An 18,788-nucleotide genomic window follows, 5' to 3' on the forward strand; every position below is an offset into this window, starting at 1 on the left:
GAAAGCAAATGCATTTTGAATAAGATTCACGTAAAGGGAACACTCTAAGTTGCCTTTTGCCAGATGGCTCGGTCTATAATATTTCGTTTAGAAATTTAAGTGATTTATGTGATTTAAGGACAAGTCTATGTAATTTATTGATCGATTTTTTATTTATTTATATTTTTTGGGTATTATATTTAACATTATTTTTTGTGTCAGGACCAATACCCCAAATAGTTTAAATAAGGCAGCTTGGATGATGGTGATAATGATGCTAAGTTAGAGAAATTGGAGCCCCAAAAAATTTTAATATTGAGTTATAGCCCAAGGAGTGGGTGGAAGAAATGATCCTCTGGGGGAGCACAGAATCTTTTTCAGATATATAAATGAAATCATGGCAGCTATACGTGTTCCACACAACAACTCTGCAACATGGTTAGAAAAAGACTCCGGCCAGGGGTTAGGTAGACCCGGAGTGGCTCACAAGCAAAAAAGTAGTCCACATTAGGCAATCAAAAATGAATGGGATGAAAAAAATGAGAGAAAAGGACAAGAGGACCAAGTCTTACTCGCTCCCACTCATTCCTTCCAACTCCATGATCATAAGTTTGGAGAAGATTCCACCCCCTTTCCTCTTCCTCTATAAACACCCTTAGAGGATCATCTCTCTTTCATATCCTCCATCTCTATCTCTGTAAACACCCTTAGAGGATCATCTCTCTTTCATATCCTCCATCTCTATTTGTGTAAACACCCTTAGGGGATCATCTCTCTCTCACATAAACCTCAAAAAGATGGCTAGGACTTGCATGGCTAGAGCGGCGGTTTCTCTCCTCCTCTTTGTGGCGGCCGCGGTGCCGATCATGGCCGTTGACTACACTGTAGGGGACAGCGCTGGCTGGACCACCAACTTCGACTATACAACTTGGGCTTCAGGCAAGACATTCGCCACTGGTGATAACCTAGGTGAGGCTCTTAATTTTGTTCTTGTTTTTTTTTTTTGGTGAAATTTGAGTTCTTATCAAATTCTAATTGCATAGTCTCTCGTCTCTCTCTCTTTTCTTTGATAATTCCATTCATTGAGGTTGGTTGATTAATCTCTTGTGATATTTGCAGTGTTTAACTTTGGCTCATCGCACACCTTGGACGTGGTTGACTCATCCGGCTACAATGGCTGCTCGGCAAGCAACGCCCTCACCACCTTCTCGACCGGCCCCGTCACCTATAACCTGAAAACCACAGGAACTCACTACTTCATATGTGGAGTACCAGGCCACTGCAGCAATGACATGAAGCTTAGTGTTGCAGTCTCCGGCTCGTCTTCAGGCTCACCACCCTCTTCTTCGGCCCCTACCACCCCTTCTGGCTCTCCACCCTCAACCACCACCGGCTCTCCTCCGCCTCCGTCTTCAACCACCACCACCCCTTCCTCAGCTGCTGCAATTTCTCTCTCCACCGCTCTCTTTGGTGCAGTGGTTGCTGTCTTAGCAGCCCTTTCTTGAGAGTCGGAGCCAGGGCAGAGCCAGTGCTTTTTCCACTTTTCCACCAGGTTATTTGATTTGTTTGTCGATTGTTTTAGGGTTTTCTTGGTAGTGGGTTTCGAACCCTTGATGTTGTCATCTGGTTTCTTGGGAGCCTAATAATTGAACCAGGTGGTGGATCCTATCGTTTGCCTTGGTGTCTTTCTTTCTTTTCTTTTCTTTTTCTTGTTTACCTTATCCTGATTAGTGGGTGTAATTATACGCATCTATCCTCAGATTTTCAGGTTTTTGTTTTTTCAGTCTAACGAGTGATTCGATCTCCATGATTATGGTTTTCTAATAGTCTGAACAGGGTCGGCAACGGGCCAACTGTGGCCCTGGTCCCCATACGGCTTGCCTAGGCCGCGCCCAACCCTAACCGGGCCTAGCCCTATCTGCACTGGGCTATGCCAAATAAAATTAAAAGAAAAAGTTAAAAAGAAAAAAGTGGGTAGGGCCTCGTTCGGCCAGGCCCTGTCCAAAGGCCGTGGTTGCCTGCCTGGGCCTGGTGGGGTGACTTGGCCCATTTCCACCCCTACCGGCAGCGTAGATTGGAAATGCTAGCAATAGCATGCAATGGAAAATTGTTACTCTAAAGATTAATGTTAAAGCGATTTATGTACCGACATGATTTGGAGCCATTATTACAATTTTATGATATTCTTTCATAAATTACGAAGACCACCCTCTCCCGAAGATTTTATTTTTTTTCGTTCTTTTTATTTTTAATTTTTTTGCCTAAATTATCCTTCTATCGAACAATAACTGTTCTTTCGGCGAGCAGTGGCCCTATCGAGTATTACGGATACCCAACAGAGGCATTATCCTAAGTGAGAAACCCAAATATCTATTTACAATCAAATATGATCGTATCCAAAATGCACTCCTTCTTAAATCCTTTTCTTGCCCCAACATTAGGTTCTTTGATCGTGGACAGACAATAAACACGTCCAACATGACATCCACTTATATCCATTTTAAAAAGGGGCAAGCTTTTTACGTTTCCTCTATAACATAAAATTAAAATAGCTTTGAAATTTTTAAGGGATATTTTGATCATTATATTTTATCGAAAAGTTATTTTTAATATTTTTATGGGTGTGCCCCAATGAGAAGATGGCACATAACAAATTTCATATTAATACAATTTGTATAAAAAAAATTAAAAATAAAATACTTGGGACGTCGGATATAAAATCAAACGATGATTGGCTCTTTTGATCAAAATTAGATGGCTGGATGGTAGGAAAAGCATAAATCTTCTATGCTGTAGGGGGAGTATAGAAACTTTTCCCTTTAAAAAGCAGTCGATACTCTGATTCTCTCACTACTTTCTCTCTCTCTTTCTCTCTACCCTTTAACGGCTTAAAATATTCCCCTTGATCCATCTTCCTAGATATCATATTTGGGCTTCTCATATTTGATTGTCATTAGATATTCGGGGTTCTCACAATTATTGTCCGGTATCCATAATACTGGACAGGGTTATTGTTATGCAGAAATAACTCGCCAGTCCGGTATTGTTATTGCCGGATAGGAGGGCAACTTAGAAAAAAAGAAAAGCCAAAGGGAGGGGAGTGGTTATCATAATTTATAAAAAAAATTGTCATCAAATGGTAATAACAACTTCCTAACCATGTTTGTACGGAAATTGATCTTAATGTTATTTGGATCTTAGTTATCGTTGGGGATATTATGGGGAAGGATTTTATAGGGATATTACCGTAGAATACATTTTAGTAATTTTTTTATTGATGAGTAACTGAATATTAACTGAAAATATGATAAACAAGAATTATACTAGCATTTGTTGCATCAAACATTGCTATTTTTTTTACTGAGTCGGAGAATGAATAAGTCCAAAATAAATAACTACAAATTTTCAAGGTATTATTCAAAAATTGAATTGAGGTACATCTTGGGTATTGATGTAGGGACAATATTTAGATCCATGTCTGCAAAGTTAGTAAAGGGGCTGGGTCGTGGAGCTAGCACCCCCAATCCTAGTTTCGATGTTGTGGTTTCTAATCTGTTGACATCTTCAAAAAAACCAATTCCCTTATCTATATGAAAAACGGGTAGGGCATGTCTTCTCCACTAAATAACCCAAAAAAAAAAAAAAGTCTGGGAATTTGTCAATGCGACTGTAGATCATCATCAAACTGCTTATCATCAAATTGGAAATAGGAACAGTGCTCATCTTCAATGGGCTCTTGGTTATTCCTCAATTCAATGCCTTGAAAGTTAATGGGCTCTGTGTCCATTGGCTCTTTCTTCTTAAGTTCGCTGCATATTCAGGTTGACCCTTATGTACACCAAATCATGTTGGGTTTGACTCATGATTTAAACGTCAGGTTTTTGCAATATTGGAAATGATCCACCACACATCTTCCACTCATTTAATATAACCATTAACTTCAGAGATAGTTCCTTTCTTCAATGAGACTATCTCATAACTATTGATCGGCAAATCTGGTCATCCGAGGCCTAAGTAATTTCATTCCCTTTACAGTTTTTTCTTATAAAATTCAAAAACAATTAAATCTTTATATATAAAATTTGTTATATTTCAGCCCCCTTCATTACCACCCTTGCCCAAGATAACTTATTGATATCCTCTAGCATCAAATCTAAGCAATGTATAGCACATGATGTTCTGAATATGTGTGGGAATTTTGTTTCAATTACATTCCTAACGAGTATAAAGTTTGGATCATTATCAGTACCAACTTGAACAACATTTTGAGGGTCAATTTATTTGATAATTGATGGTAAATCGTTTGACAAACAATGTCTTTCTTTTGACCACCAAAAAAAATTGGCAGGTTTTAGGAAATTCTTGCCTTTGGGAGAGGCAATCGTTACTAAGGCGATTCTTGTAATTCCACTACTAGGGAGAACGTACTCGGGACCATTATTTGGAATGGCTTCAACGATGCTTGAAAATCTATTGACTTCAGTTTGAATGAAATATTATAAGAAGTATATAAAGAGGCCATTTATTTTTTATGTAAGAAGGTCACAATCACTCTTGTGGTTCTAATTTTAAATTGCATAATTGTAAGAGTGTTATTGATCAGAGTTCCAAAAACCATTTTTAGAATTTTGTGACATACCCAAGCCAACCAATTTGATATTTAATGGTTAGGAGTAATTGTGAGCTCGTTGTAGATAAGATAAATGGTCTCATACCATACAATTCCCAATATTATTTGCAATCAAACTCCTAGCTACAATTAGATCTAAATCTTTTTTATGTTTCTTGTGCAGGATCCATTTTTTAGCCTTGGATTCAATAAAAAATGAACCCACTTGAGAGACATTATTTGCATTTATGGAGGAAGAAGATTTTAAACCAGATTGCATATTATGCACCAATGTTGCCTTCTTAGCTAGAGGTTTGGCCTCCATTTCTTGGACAGCTGCCTGAGCTATATTATACACATTCTCCTGTGACAAATGGGCACGCTTTAGTTACCCTTCCTTGATCTGTCACCCAAAACATAAAAGTTTTTTAATGAAAAATTCATATGTTTTTGACTGGTTAGATACTTCAATATTCAGCATTTCAAACATTAATCCTCTTTTTTAAAATAGTTACCGTAAATGAAGGGAAAAATTTTCAACTAAATCCTCTTTCTTCATGTATGGTTACAATAGGAGAAGAAACAAAATTTCAAATTTTAAATGCAATCGACTCAAAATAGCAACTTAGTTATTATTTGCCATATTGATAGCTACAATTTTTCAAGCAAGTTTGTGGTTTGAATTAAGACCGTTATTGTTGCCATAGTTGACTACCGTGATATTATTGGAAAGCTCTTATTTATTGGGATAATATTATAGATAGAGTACGGTATGTATAGAGCCGAGGCTCTAAACAATCATGGTAGAGCGCACCTTCAAATAGGGTCGAGAGATGTAGTTTCAATACTGAAAATCTTTAGGATAGCCTTAAAATATACTTTTATCTCTAATTATAAAATTTAAAGCTTAAAAAATAGTGTAGATTGAGCAAATCTATGAAAACTTGAAAATTGATGGTCCAAAAATTAATTACAAGATGCACTATTTCCAAAACTTGAAATCCTTTCTTTTTTTTTCACATGTCCATGTATCTTGATGTCGAGATGATCAATTTGATGATATTTGGGCATCAAAATAACCCCTTCTAGTGAAATTTTTGAAGTGCACTCTAATTTGATTATTTAAAGCCTTGGCTATGTACAAACTTTTTCCTTATAGATAATTCCTGCATAACAAAGTGCATCGTGACACAAAACTCACTTTATTTTATTACTGGTGCGAAAGAAAAAACACAGTATTCATACATTAATCAAATCATCAGCTCCCCCATGCTAGATCCACACTTTGCAAAACTGCCCAGAATTGAATTTGCATCATGATAAGCATGCTAGAAGGACACCAATGAGTTCTCATATAAATCCTGAACTTCAACCCCAACTGACAACAATTTTCATGCCATAGCTGCCTACTCCCCACTCTACACCAATTCACCGTGTTAAGAGAATCCCCTTCCACAACGCAGGATGTGGTAGGCCATCTATCCTTGATTGTCATCCCTTGCAGTACCACCTGAAACTCAGCCCCATTAGCCATTGCAAAACCACAAGGTCTTGAGAAAGAGAGGAGAATCTGAGAAGCAGAGTTCTTGAAAACACTACCAATACTTACGGAACCAGGATTACCAAAACTACAACCATCAAAGTTCAACATTATATAGTTATCGAGAGGCGGCTGCCATCTACCTTTTGGGCAAAGACACCAGTGACTACTGATGGCATTGTTATGAAGATTTGTGTACATATCTACCTTCGAGCCTCCTCCCTCATTAGTAATTGATAACCAACGCCACAAGTCGTGAAGAATTTTCTAATCTTTATGGGAATAAGAATTGTCCCATAAAACGTTCTGCAGTTATGCTCCTTCCATACTTCCCATAGAATAGTCGCCCTAAAGATTTTCTATATAATCCCCACATTTGGTATATCTGGAATATCCTGCTGATGAAAAGCAGAGGCAACAAATTGAGGCAAAAGCAACTGAAGCTCCTATCATACGAAAAGTCCATACCCAAATTTCACGAGTGAATGGACAATGAAAAAATAGGTCATTCCTCATCCTCTTTACAAAGTAGACAAAATGTTAACCAGAAACCGACCCCTCCTCCTCAAATTGCTAATAATAAGTACCTTTCTTTGTGAGAGGACCAATAGAAAAACTTAAAGACTTTGAGGAATAGGCAGTTTCCATAATTGAACCAACCAGGGACGCACCTCTTTGAATGTATCATGATAAAATAACTTGCAAACAGACTTCATGAAAACTCCCCATCTTGTTCACATTCCCATATTAACACATCCTTACAACGCCTAGAGACATAAATCGAGCTCAAATTAGCCAGCAAAGAGGAAAGCTCAGAGAAAACAGGCCCAGGAATTCTATTATAAGTACATTCTACATGCTATTGAGCAATCTTCCCCTAAGACATCCAATTATCCACCATCATAGCTGCCTAATTTGAAACAACGTCAAACAACTGGGAATATCCTAGTTTTAAAGGGAAATCAGCCAACTACTTGTGATACCAGAAGAAAACCTTATCCCCCTTTCCAACCACCCACCTCACATTCCTTACTACAATGCTTCTCACGCCCCAAATAGCTTTCCAGCAATGAGAGCATCTCGAACGCAACCCAACTGGACCATTAATGAATGAGTCATACTGAAACCATATTTTGCAACATCACCTAGCGCCTTAACTGATCTTCACAATGAATAGCTCTCCACCACCACTTCGCCAAAAGACACAAATTAACAATTTTTTATTCTCCTGAAACCCAAGCTGCTTTCAACATTTGGGGCGCACACTTTGTCCCACCTGCCAAATGATACCTCTCTCTCATCTCAAAATTACCCCACAGAAAGTTCCTCATGAGTTTATCAAGTGCTTTGCAAACCAAAGAAGGCATCACCAGTAAAGACAACTGCTAAATAGGAAAATTTTCCATTGAAGATCAGAACAAAGTTAGTCGGGTACCTAAAGAGAGCACCTTCATTTTCCATAGATCCATTGGTATTTACCCTTTTCACCACCTGATCCCATACTGATCTAAGTAATCTTGAGTCTGAGATTGGAAAACCCAGATAAGTAATGAGAAAATATTCAATCTTACACCCAACCAATTAGCCAAATCCTGTAGCAATGCCTAGTCACAGTTTTCCCCTACAAATAGAGATCTTCTGAAAATTAACTTTTAAACAAAGAATAACCTTACAACAAGCAAGAAATTTAATAAGATATGCCACTTGCTGAGCATTTGCATTACAAAAACTCAACCTCTCATATGGATATTATAAATGAGAAATACAAGGCCCCCACTAGTGGCTCTGAAACCTGATGTTTTCCCCAAGCACTCAATTTTGGAGACCATCAAACTGAAAGCCTCTGCCAGTAGTGTAAATGAAAAGGTGACAACATATCACGTTGCTTAATTCCTTTGGATGCACCAAAGAAACCTTTGAGAGAACCATTTACGATAATTGAAAAAAGCACACTAGAGAGACAACCTCTAATCCAGCCGCTCCATTTTCACCAAATTCTATATACCTTATATTTTCTAACAAAATTTGTCACTCCACTTTGTCATAAGCTTTCTCCATATCAAGTTTCAAGAGCACCTCTGGCTCTCTCGCTCCCCCTCCATCATCGGAGAATGGATACGTTCTTGAGCCACTAGAACATTGTCAGTAATGATTAATGATTCTATCTTTTACAAAATCAGATTGTACTCCCTTAATTACAAAGAGAAGAACCACCTTTAGCTATCTCCTTTGAGCGGTTTAAAAATCAGGAAAAGACTTTGAGCGGTTTAAAAATCTGGAAAAGACTAACTCCTTTAAGCAGTTTAAAAATCAGGAAAAGCCCCCCGCCACCTACACACATACACACACAAAATCAGGAAAACACTAACTCCTTTGAGCGGTTTAAAAATCAATCTAACTTTCAAGCTATCTAAAACACGCATAAAAAGAAAACTAGGTGTCGAGTGGTTTAGAACTCCAACTTTTGAACCGTACAAATGCATCTATTTTATTTGGTGTTGAAAACTTTTAAACTAGTCAAATATATATTTAACTTTGAATTGGCTGAATGCATTCTTGTTTTGGTGTTTTAGATGGTTCAAAAGTCAAAATTTAGAAATAGGATAAAATGGGAACAAAAATAAAAATAAAAAACATAGGACTTTGATGTAATATGTAGCTCAAAATATAGACCATGTCGAAATAGTGCCTCACTTTTACAGTTCATATGTTAGTTTCTCTTACATAAATAACATGCAGAGACCCTGTGCCAATTATTTATACTAGGAGAGTGCACGTGCTCCACACATGATATGAATCGAATGTATATTAGTTAATTATCTCATAGTGTATTTTCTCTTTTTAACAACATCCTGAATTATCTAAGTCTTTTGATTCTGATCATGCGTTTTCTCTCTTTAAGTCCTCTCTCTCACTACGCACATCTTTTCCTACTATAATATCACTTTATGAGATTTTCTCTATCTAAATATGTCATTTCTATATCTAATCATGCTCTATGGTCTTACTTCGAGTTCTTTTAAGTAAAAAAAACTTTGAAGAGTAAATTAATAGAATTTTGTTGACTGACATTTTCTACATATGAGAATTAATGAAGGTAGTCCTAGATTCTGTAAAGTAACTTGTGACTATCATAGATCAATGACTTAGTCACCCAGCAGTGTATAGCTAATTTATTCGATGCAATTTCTATTAAAATGTAGGCTTTTAAATTAATCTTAAAGTAAATTACTATGTAGGATAATACAACTTGTCATTTTTGTGGTGGCTCTATATGATGCTACCCGCTCAATTTGTGTTAAAATTATTTTAAAATAGTTTTAATATCAAGTAAACTACTCCATAAAGTAGTGCAATACATCATTTTTTGGTGGCACTATGTTGTGTTGCCCACTCAACCTGCATGAAATTTATTTTAAAGAAGTTAAAGTGAATGTAGTTTTTATATAAATTGGACATATTATTTCAATATAGAGTTCAAACGGGCATTATGCGATGTGTAGCTTAGAAGCTGTAAATTGGAAGTTATTTATTATGGTATTGTTAGACTATACTGTCATCTTATTTTCAATTAATTTTATAGCAATACAATGTGCCATTTTTATGTTGGCACTATGTTGCACCACCCGCTTAGCTTGTGTGAAACTTATCCCGAAAAATTCAAAATGAATGAAGAATTTATTTAAACTGGATATATTGTTTCATCGTAGATTTTAAAGGGCATATATATTACACACAGACGCAGGGCCTTTATGCTTTAATTGTGCAGTAGAAGAGAAGTTTTTTATTGTGGTTTTGTCTCATTGTATTATAGGTTTATATGTAATTATTGTTATATTTTTTAAATCAATTAGATTTATTAATTAAAATTTTAAAACTATAAGCTCTAGGTTATATATTTATAAGTTTTAATTTATAGTTAAATAATTAAAATAAATTTATGTTACATATATATTTAACTTAAATATATAAAAAATAGGTAAATTAAGAACCTTTTAGAACTATAATTTGCAATACAATAATTTTTATGTAGAATTATATATTACATTACTTTAAAAAAATTATTCTACAATAAATAAAAATTATAACATTAATCAAAATCAATTAATCCTATATAAACATCATATATAAAAATGATCCAACTACAACTTAACCTATTGATTCTTCTTGGATACCAACTTTTTTTTTCATCGAAGTTTGACTCGTCCACAAACCTCATTGATTATTGAAAATGGGATCACCAACTCCATTTGGATCGGTAGTTAGTTTTTCAGTAATCTTAAGTAAACTACTGCATAGAATAGTGCAATGTATTATTTTTGTTATGATACTATGTTGTAATACCCACTGAACTCGTGTAAAACTTATTTTAAAGAAGTTAATATGAATTTATAAGAAGTTTTTTATTACGGTTTTGCTAGACTAACTTGTAGGTTTGACTTTAACTAATTTTACAATAGTGCACTGTGTTATTTATATAATGGTACTATGTTGTGCTACCCGCTCAATTTGTGTCAATTTTACTAATAACTAGTTTAGAAAATCTAGACTATAATTTTGTAATTTGAGAATAACTTTTAAACTAATTAAAATCAATTAAACCCCATAATTCAAAACAATGGTCGAATTATAAATTTATTTATTGAATCTTCTTGGAGTAGATATTTTTATACATTGAAGTTTGACTCATCCACAAACTCTCATTTATTAATGAACATGGGATTACCAACTCCATTTGGATGCCTGTCGAATATTGGTTTTAAGTTTTTTTATTAATATCAAGTAAACTATTGCTTAAATGCAATATATAACTTTTGTGGTGGGACTATGTTGTGCTACCCATTCAACTTGTATAAAATTTAGTTTAAAGAAGTTAACATCACTGTAGGATTTATTTGAACTAGATATATTGTATCATTAAGGAGTTTAAATGATCTTGAGTGTTGCATGGTCTAAAAGTTGAGAAAATGAATTTCTTCATTGTAGTTTTGCTAAACTAAATTGTAAATTTGACTTTAATTAATTTTACAATAGCGTAATAAATCATTTATATGTGGCACTATATTGTGCCACTCGCTTAATTTGTGTCAAATTTCTTTCCAAAAAATTGATTGGTATATAAAATTTATTTAAAACTGCTTTAAAAAATCATTATTTTAATTATGTCATTCGAGAAATATTTTTTTCTCAAATTGTAATTAGAATTTTATTACAGCGATAAATTTTAATCTCTCCTGATTTTAGTGTAAACTTTGGGATTTCAAAAAGTGAGTCAAATTGAATTTTGATGTGATTTTTGACTATTTGAAGTTGATAGGAAAAAACAATGACAAATCAATCTGAAATATGACATTAAATGCCCATTTTAAACTAACTCATTCCAGGGTTAGGGTGGGAAATCCAAAATATGTGAGACTACGATAGTGGATTCAAATAGTGTTTGGAAAAAATTATCGAGTTAGCTTGGACTTGGGTAGTGGCCGAGCTCGGGCGCAGCTGTTCCATGCAGGGATCGAATTCGTGACCTTAAAACTCCCCCGGTTATGTGTTTCATCATTGAAACAAATGTTTATGTGTTTCATCATTTTGGCAAAGAGTAAAACAAATGTTTACGTGTTTCATCATTTTGGCAAAGATTAGAGAGTACTTTAGCCATAAAAACTTATTTTTATAACTTCTGTTTTTTTTAATTATTTCGAAAACTCCCCCAGTTACAAACTGATTGCTCAAAATATATAATTTTTACTACGTTGTTAACCTCATTTAGATGTGTATTATTTAATCTTAGTTTAAACATGTATTCCCTATTTTGGATTTCTTGTATCTTTTTAATTTTTTTGAACACTTGTTTGCAGCCACAATACTCGATCCAGTTGGGCCGAGTACTCAGCCCGAGTCGTTCATTTCTATACTAGATTAAAAAAACCAGGAATGCATTAATAAAATCCCCATTTCTAGAATTATATTATTTATAATTTTAATATATATATATACTTTTGATTCACGCTAGTAACTCAATTTAGGTCAGTGGCGTGTTCTTAGTGCTTAGTGTAGGGTGATTATAAGTACATCAAATAAAATAGATAGATAGCTATCAAAACCTTTTATTGAAACGTATTGAAAAAATTATTCATTATTACAAAAATTATTCACTCATTAGTACCTATTTTAATAATTCTATTTAAAAAACAATTGTAAGTAAAACTGGTTACAAAAGCATGGTTTTAATATTGTAATTTGAAAAATATTTTTTATCAAAGCAAAAATAGAATTTTATTATACCAAAATAAAAATTTAATTTCTCTCAATTTTTAGTAAAAATTTGATTTAAAAAAAGAACTAAATTACACTTTGATTCCATTTTGACTATTCAAGCTAGTATATAAAAATACTAGTAAATTAGTTTGAAATAACATTATAATGCTTATTTTAAATAAAATATTATATATTTTTTTTGTTATTAGAAATACTTATATATTGAATTATGACTTTGTGAATTAGTTAAATGTAATATTCAAGGAATCTCAATTCCCCCAATTTTAAGTTTCATATCTCAATAGACCAAAGGTTTCAAAACATATCTTGAGTCATAAAAATTCTAAATTCTATATCTTTTAACCCCCTAAGCTAACTTTATCCTATTTATATCTATTTTTTTGCCCCAAACAAATATCAGAAAGACATATCTTTTTTAAACACCATCCTTTCTCTCTCTTCACGTGATTTTCTCTTAAATCTCCCTCTCTACCTATTTTATCACTCTCTCTCCCCTGTTAGAGAGACAAAGAGGGTGAATGTTAGAGAGAAAAATTTGGAAAGAATATATCACGTAAAGAGATGAAGGGTTTAGAATGAGCATGTTTTTTTATGTTTGTTAGGGCTAAAAAAATAGTTAAAAGTTGGTAAAATTAGTCAGGGGGTTAAAAGATTTATTTTGAATATTTGGGTCTATTGAGATATGAAAGTCAAGAATAGGGGCTACAAAGATATTTTCCCATTATTCAAATATAGATTTACTAACATAATTATAATTTTATTTAGCATAATATCATTTTTTACTTTGACCGTTTTCTTGAATTTATGCTCATTAAAATAAAATATAAGTTACATGATTTTAATTTTCAAGAAAATAGTTGTTTTATATAAAAATAAAATTTTACCTAATTCTTTTTAATAGGTTATATATTTTAGGAAAAATTACGTACATATCCGTTATGGTTTGCGTTATTACAAAACTACTAAATAGTTTCTGTTATTACTTATCTATCCCCTTTTTTTTCATGTCATAACAAATTTTTTAAAAAAAAAACAATTTTACCCTTTTTCGATTGTTGAACAACCGAATTCAATGGATTTTTGGTTGTTCAACAACTGAAATCAAGCCAATTTCGGTTTTTGAAAACCGAAAATTCAAAATTATCAGTTGTTGAAGAACCAAAAATTCAAAATTTTCGGTTGTTGAATAATTGAAAATTTTAAATTTTCAATTCTTCAAGAGCCGAAATTTTTTTTCTCTCTAATAGGTCCTCTGCGTATTCTCTCTCTATCTTCCCTATATTTTAAGTTATTAAATATTTAGATTTCAACTATCCAAAACTTGTAGTCTTTGTTCAATCTTAAGGCAATTATTCATTTCAATCACATCTATGCTGAGACCAGTTTCACAGGGTTAAATTTCTCATTAGCTAACCGTTGTGATGCCAAACCTATGTCATGCCCTACCTAAGGCTAGGCCAGCCTTTTACAAGACAATCTAGGGGAATAAGAACACACAAAGAAAGGTCACATACACAAGCACTATAGAAGGGTCGTAGTCCACTGTATTTCACTATATACGTATGGAAAATTGTTTCATGTGGGCTGGACTACATTTCTACACATGCGATCCAGAAAGTGTAATTCTATCTAAAAACAATGGTCCAAATGTTTTCTTCCTAGAATTATTATTTTTAGTTTTTAAAATTTATTTATTTATTTATTCATATTCATGATCTCTATATTAAAGATTACATGTACTTAGAACATCTCAAAATAGATTTATTAAGAGGCCCACATTTATACATATGCAAGTTTGGCCACATAGAAACCGGATTCCATGCATATACACGAGTATACTGCTATAGATGTTGTCTGGGCGGCCAGTGGTTTATATGGACCCCAGTTATATCCCTTCAAAATTCAAAATTCAAAATTCAAATACAAATACATGTGGTGGCCGGACTTTTTCGTGGGCTAGTCGACCAGGGTATAATTGTCTCCTCATTCCTCTTGTCCCACCTCCCAGCTATTACACACACATCTTTGGCCCACTCTGCCAGTAGGACCTCACTTTGAATTCGAACTCCCACTCATGACCATTGTAGTTACATTGTGTCCAACTAGGTGTATGGACAACTCACCTCTTGCACATGGTCCATACCTATGCTTTGGTAAGCTCAAACTATCCATAGTTAAACCGACCAAGCCATTATTTGGATTTAACCTTAGCCGTCTGTCCACACCATCCTTTCTAAGGTCTAGTACTAAGGATCTTTCGTCATTAACCCAAAAGAGATAACTAATTTGGCCTAATTAGCACAAATCCATCGGAACTTGTAAATCATCACTAAGGGGAACCACATGCGCCACTTACCCTCCATGCATCGCAATGAGGGAAACCGTACACACCATTTAGCTTGGACGCATGATATGAGAGGGGCCTGATAGTTGGTCACTTAGTTCTGGAGGTTATATCGCCGAAATTTTAGAAGGCTAAAAAATGTTGGTTAGGGACGCTAACCTGATGCGGCGAGCTACCCACAATATCAAATCCAACATACGAATATTAACTTGCAATCACTACATGCCGATTTCATGAAAACAAAATACCCAAAAATAATAAAATATGTATTTAGAAAATTATGTATAAATAATAAATAAAATAAAATTTAATAAAAGAAGTAAAATTGGAAACTACCAAACAATAATGCAAGCAAAAGTTAAAAGCACACATCTATTATATGATTCACCCAAAATGATCTACATCCACAGGGTAAAAGAGTAAAGATGCATTTACTATTAATAAAGGAAATTTACAAGTTTTATGGTTTAGTAGGGAGTCCATTACACTAACAAAAAAAAACTCAAAGTCAATTATTTCGTACTACGAAAATACCATCAATCTACTCGTTTCATTAATATGACCAACTCTGTTAACGCAAATATTGCTCATAAAATCCAGCCCAATACAATACAATGCTTGGGGTTTGTACAAAACCCCAAATTTCTATTTCCCCAAACCTATTTTTTCTATTTCAATCTTTATTTTTTTCTCCCTAAAGAATGAATTTATATATATGCCCCACATTCTCTCTATACAATGAATTTGTATATATGTCCCACAAAAACTCGTGTTTTAATTTATGAAAAATACCCTCACACAAAGAGAAAAGTAGCAAATGGAAAGTAATTTTGCATCATCGTCCCCACAAAAGAACTCCTAAGTTAAAATTTATTGGGGGAGTCAACGGAGGAAATACACATGTGGGAGGGTGGAATAACTAATTTTATATTCATGGACATGGTGGAAGATGTTGATAGTTATAAAAACTAGATATTGAGTTTTCTATCTTGTATATTACAAAATATTAAAGTTTCTTATATTGCGTTTCTTATTTTATGATATTACTATTGTAATGGAATTTGTTTCCTAAAAGGAAAGAGCTGTAACTCTATAAATCTCTGGTAAACCAGAGTAATCCCTATGAATGAAAATCTAGTTTACCGTCCATGGATGTAGGCACCATTGCTAAACCAAATATATCTTGTTGGTTATTCTTCACTCTCTTTCGTCTCGATTTCTTTAATTGCAAATTTTACATAATATCATAGCAGGTTGATCTATCGTTAGCCGTTGATAGAGAGAGAAAATTCAATCAATCCTTCACCTATCATCGTTGTTGATGCATTGGTAGCTCGTATGATGATTTCCAACTCGTCTTAGGACAAAGAAAGTTGGAACTGCTATTCCTTCCGTTTGCGCATGTGTATGTTGGAAGAGAAAGGGATGGTCTCCTGGATATGCTGCTGTAAAAAGGTAAATCAAATAGAATACGTTTCCTTCCCTCATCTTTGAAATGGTTCACTTTTTCTTTTTTGCAAACTACTTTGGTTTGCAAATTATTGGCTCTCGGTTTGCTATTTTCATAGTGTCTTTTTTCTCGGAATATTTATTGGTCTAATATCTGTAACTATGACATGCAACTTAGTATTGTTCGATTGAATAAACTTAACTATCATGTTTGGTCGAAGGTTGTTTCTTATTCTTTTTTTGAAAAATTTAAACTTGGACACATAACTAAGAAGAAAATCATGAATCTCGATTTGAGAATCTTTGAAGAAAATGTTGAGAAGTTTTTTTGGTTGCTAATAATGATAAATAAAACAAAAGTGCCTCAAAATAGTGGTAATAGGGCAACAGATAGATCTAACACTCAAAGTGCTGCCACTCAAAGACATCACTGCAACTGTGATCATTATCAGCAATCAAGTAACAACAATAGTTCTTCTACCACACGTGATCATTTTTCTTCATTCTCGGACACATGTAACCATTATGCTTCTATGTCTTCTTGTGACACTTTTTCTTGGATAATAGACTCAAGGGTTACAGATCTTATGACTGGTAAATGTTTATATAACTTCAAAATAATAAAAATATGAACTCCATGTTTATTGTTAATGGTTCCTTGATTACTATCCATGGTGTTGTTAAAACCAATTTCTTCTCCAAGTCACAAAACTCTGAAGTTCTTTTTATGTCATTTTTTTCCTCTAACTTGATGTTTCTTAGTAGAATTACTCAGAGTATAAATTGTAATGTTATTTTATCTCCCAACTCTGTGACTTTCTAAGACCGGGCCACGAGGAGGAAGACTGGTGAATGAAGACGGTCTCATGGGCTATATTTATTTAATCAGGATAATAAGGTTTTAGTAGTTCAATAAGATAATTCCGATATTAATAAATTGTGGCATTGGAGATTTGGTCATCCCTCAGATAAAGTTTTAAAATTTTTAATGTCCACTCTATCTTTAAACTCTCATTCTTGTTATGTTTGTGAATTCTCAAAACAGACAAGACTTCATTTTAAATATTCTATGCATATTTCAAAAGAACCATTTTATTCGATGCACTATGATGTGTAGGGACCAGCTCCAGTTGATTTTTATGTTGCCTTTAAATATTTTGTTACTTTTATTGATGATTTGTCTCGTGCTACTTGGGTATATTTATTAAAATAAAAAACATAAATTTTCCCTGTGTTCAAAGAATTTTTCAAACTGATTTCCACTCAATACAATGACAATATTATAATTTTAAAAACTAAAAATGACACATAATATGTGAACATAATTTTTCTGAGTATTTATTGAATCTTGGTAATATACACCAAACATCGTGTGTTGGAATAACTCAGCAAAATGGAGTTGCTAAAAAGGAAAATTTATACATTTTGGAAGCTACAAGGTCTTTGATGTTTCAGATGCATGTTCAAAAACTTTATTTGTTTAAAGCTATTTTAACTTACTTGCTATCTGATTAATAGACTTCCAAGTAAAATTCTTAAAGATAAATATCCATTTGAAAATTTGAAAAATAGAAAAGTTGATTTGTCTCATTTGCGAGATTTGGATGTGTGTCTTATGTTCATGTAGCTGGGCACAACCAGAATAACCTTGATAAACGTTCCAATAGAAGTATCTTTCTTAGATACTCCCTTACTCAAAAGGGATACAAATGTTATGATCCCACAATCAGAAAAATAAATATTTCCAAAGATGTTTAATTTGTTGAAATAGAGCTCTATTTCCATAACACATTGGAGAATAGTTTGGATTATAGGACTCAGGGGAAGTGTTCAAGAGGTCATTTTCCCTTGTCTAATATTAATATTAATGATGCATTCAACACACTTGGAACAAGTCATGATGATCAAGACGAAGTTGAAGACACCTTTGAAACTCAACAAACTACTTTAGAATAAGAATACTCCGTCGTGGCCGTAGTCCCACCTGATCCCCCCCTTGCGGAAGTCTTCCCATATCTCATAACCTTATTCTAGACTTCAAGATTTTCATACTTACCATACAGTTTCTGATCCTGTTCAAAATCATATTTCCTATGAAAATATCTCTCCTAACTATTTTGTTTTTCTGAGTTTTATTTCTAATAATTCTGAGCCAACCAATTTTCAAAATGTTATTTCTCGAACTATGTAGAGGAAGGCCATAAAAGAAGAACTTCAAGCACTTGACAAGAACCATATTTGGGACATTATCAAGCTGTCTAAAGGAAAGAAAACAGTTGGATGTAGATGGGTTTATAAAATCAAATATAATAGTGATGGGTCTGTTGAGAGGCATAAGGTCAGGTTGGTTGCCAAAAGATTTATCCAAACTTATGGAGTCAGCTATAAAGAAACTTTTGCACCAGTTGCAAGATCAATATTGTTTGTGTTTTTTTGTCTATCATAGTTAACTGTGGGTGGTCATTTTATCAAATTGATGTTAAAAATGTCTTCTTACATGGTGACCTTGAAGAAGAAGTCTATATGAGTCTTCCTCCAGGCCATTCTAAAGAAAAGGAGAAAGGTCTTATATGCAAATTGAAGATGGCGTT

General features: G+C 33.7%; 1 protein-coding gene across 1 annotated transcript; it reads left to right on the forward strand.

Moving 5' to 3' along the window:
- The first annotated feature begins 328 nt into the window (after positions 1-328).
- LOC18423263 (mavicyanin) lies at positions 329-1,645 on the forward strand. Its single transcript, XM_006827865.4, has 2 exons — positions 329-948; positions 1,099-1,645. Exons 1-2 carry the CDS (start codon positions 777-779, stop codon positions 1,482-1,484), a joined length of 558 nt encoding a protein of 185 aa, XP_006827928.1. The 5' UTR covers positions 329-776; the 3' UTR covers positions 1,485-1,645.
- The last annotated feature ends 17,143 nt before the right edge of the window (positions 1,646-18,788 follow it).

The sequence above is a fragment of the Amborella trichopoda genome, chromosome 4 (genome assembly GCF_054954075.1).
Source record: "Amborella trichopoda isolate Santa Cruz 75 chromosome 4, AtrichopodaSantaCruz75HAP2 v2.0, whole genome shotgun sequence".
NCBI lineage: Eukaryota > Viridiplantae > Streptophyta > Magnoliopsida > Amborellales > Amborellaceae > Amborella > Amborella trichopoda.

What these genes read in the sequence shown, in the direction of transcription:
- LOC18423263 (XM_006827865.4), top strand. Translation starts at nt 777, where the DNA reads ATGGCTAGGACTTGCATGGCTAGAGCGGCGGTTTCTCTCCTCCTCTTT. An exon ending in CGCCACTGGTGATAACCTAG is followed by an intron (nt 949 to 1,098) that starts GTGAGGCTCTTA and finishes TGATATTTGCAG; the next exon opens with TGTTTAACTTTGGCTCATCG.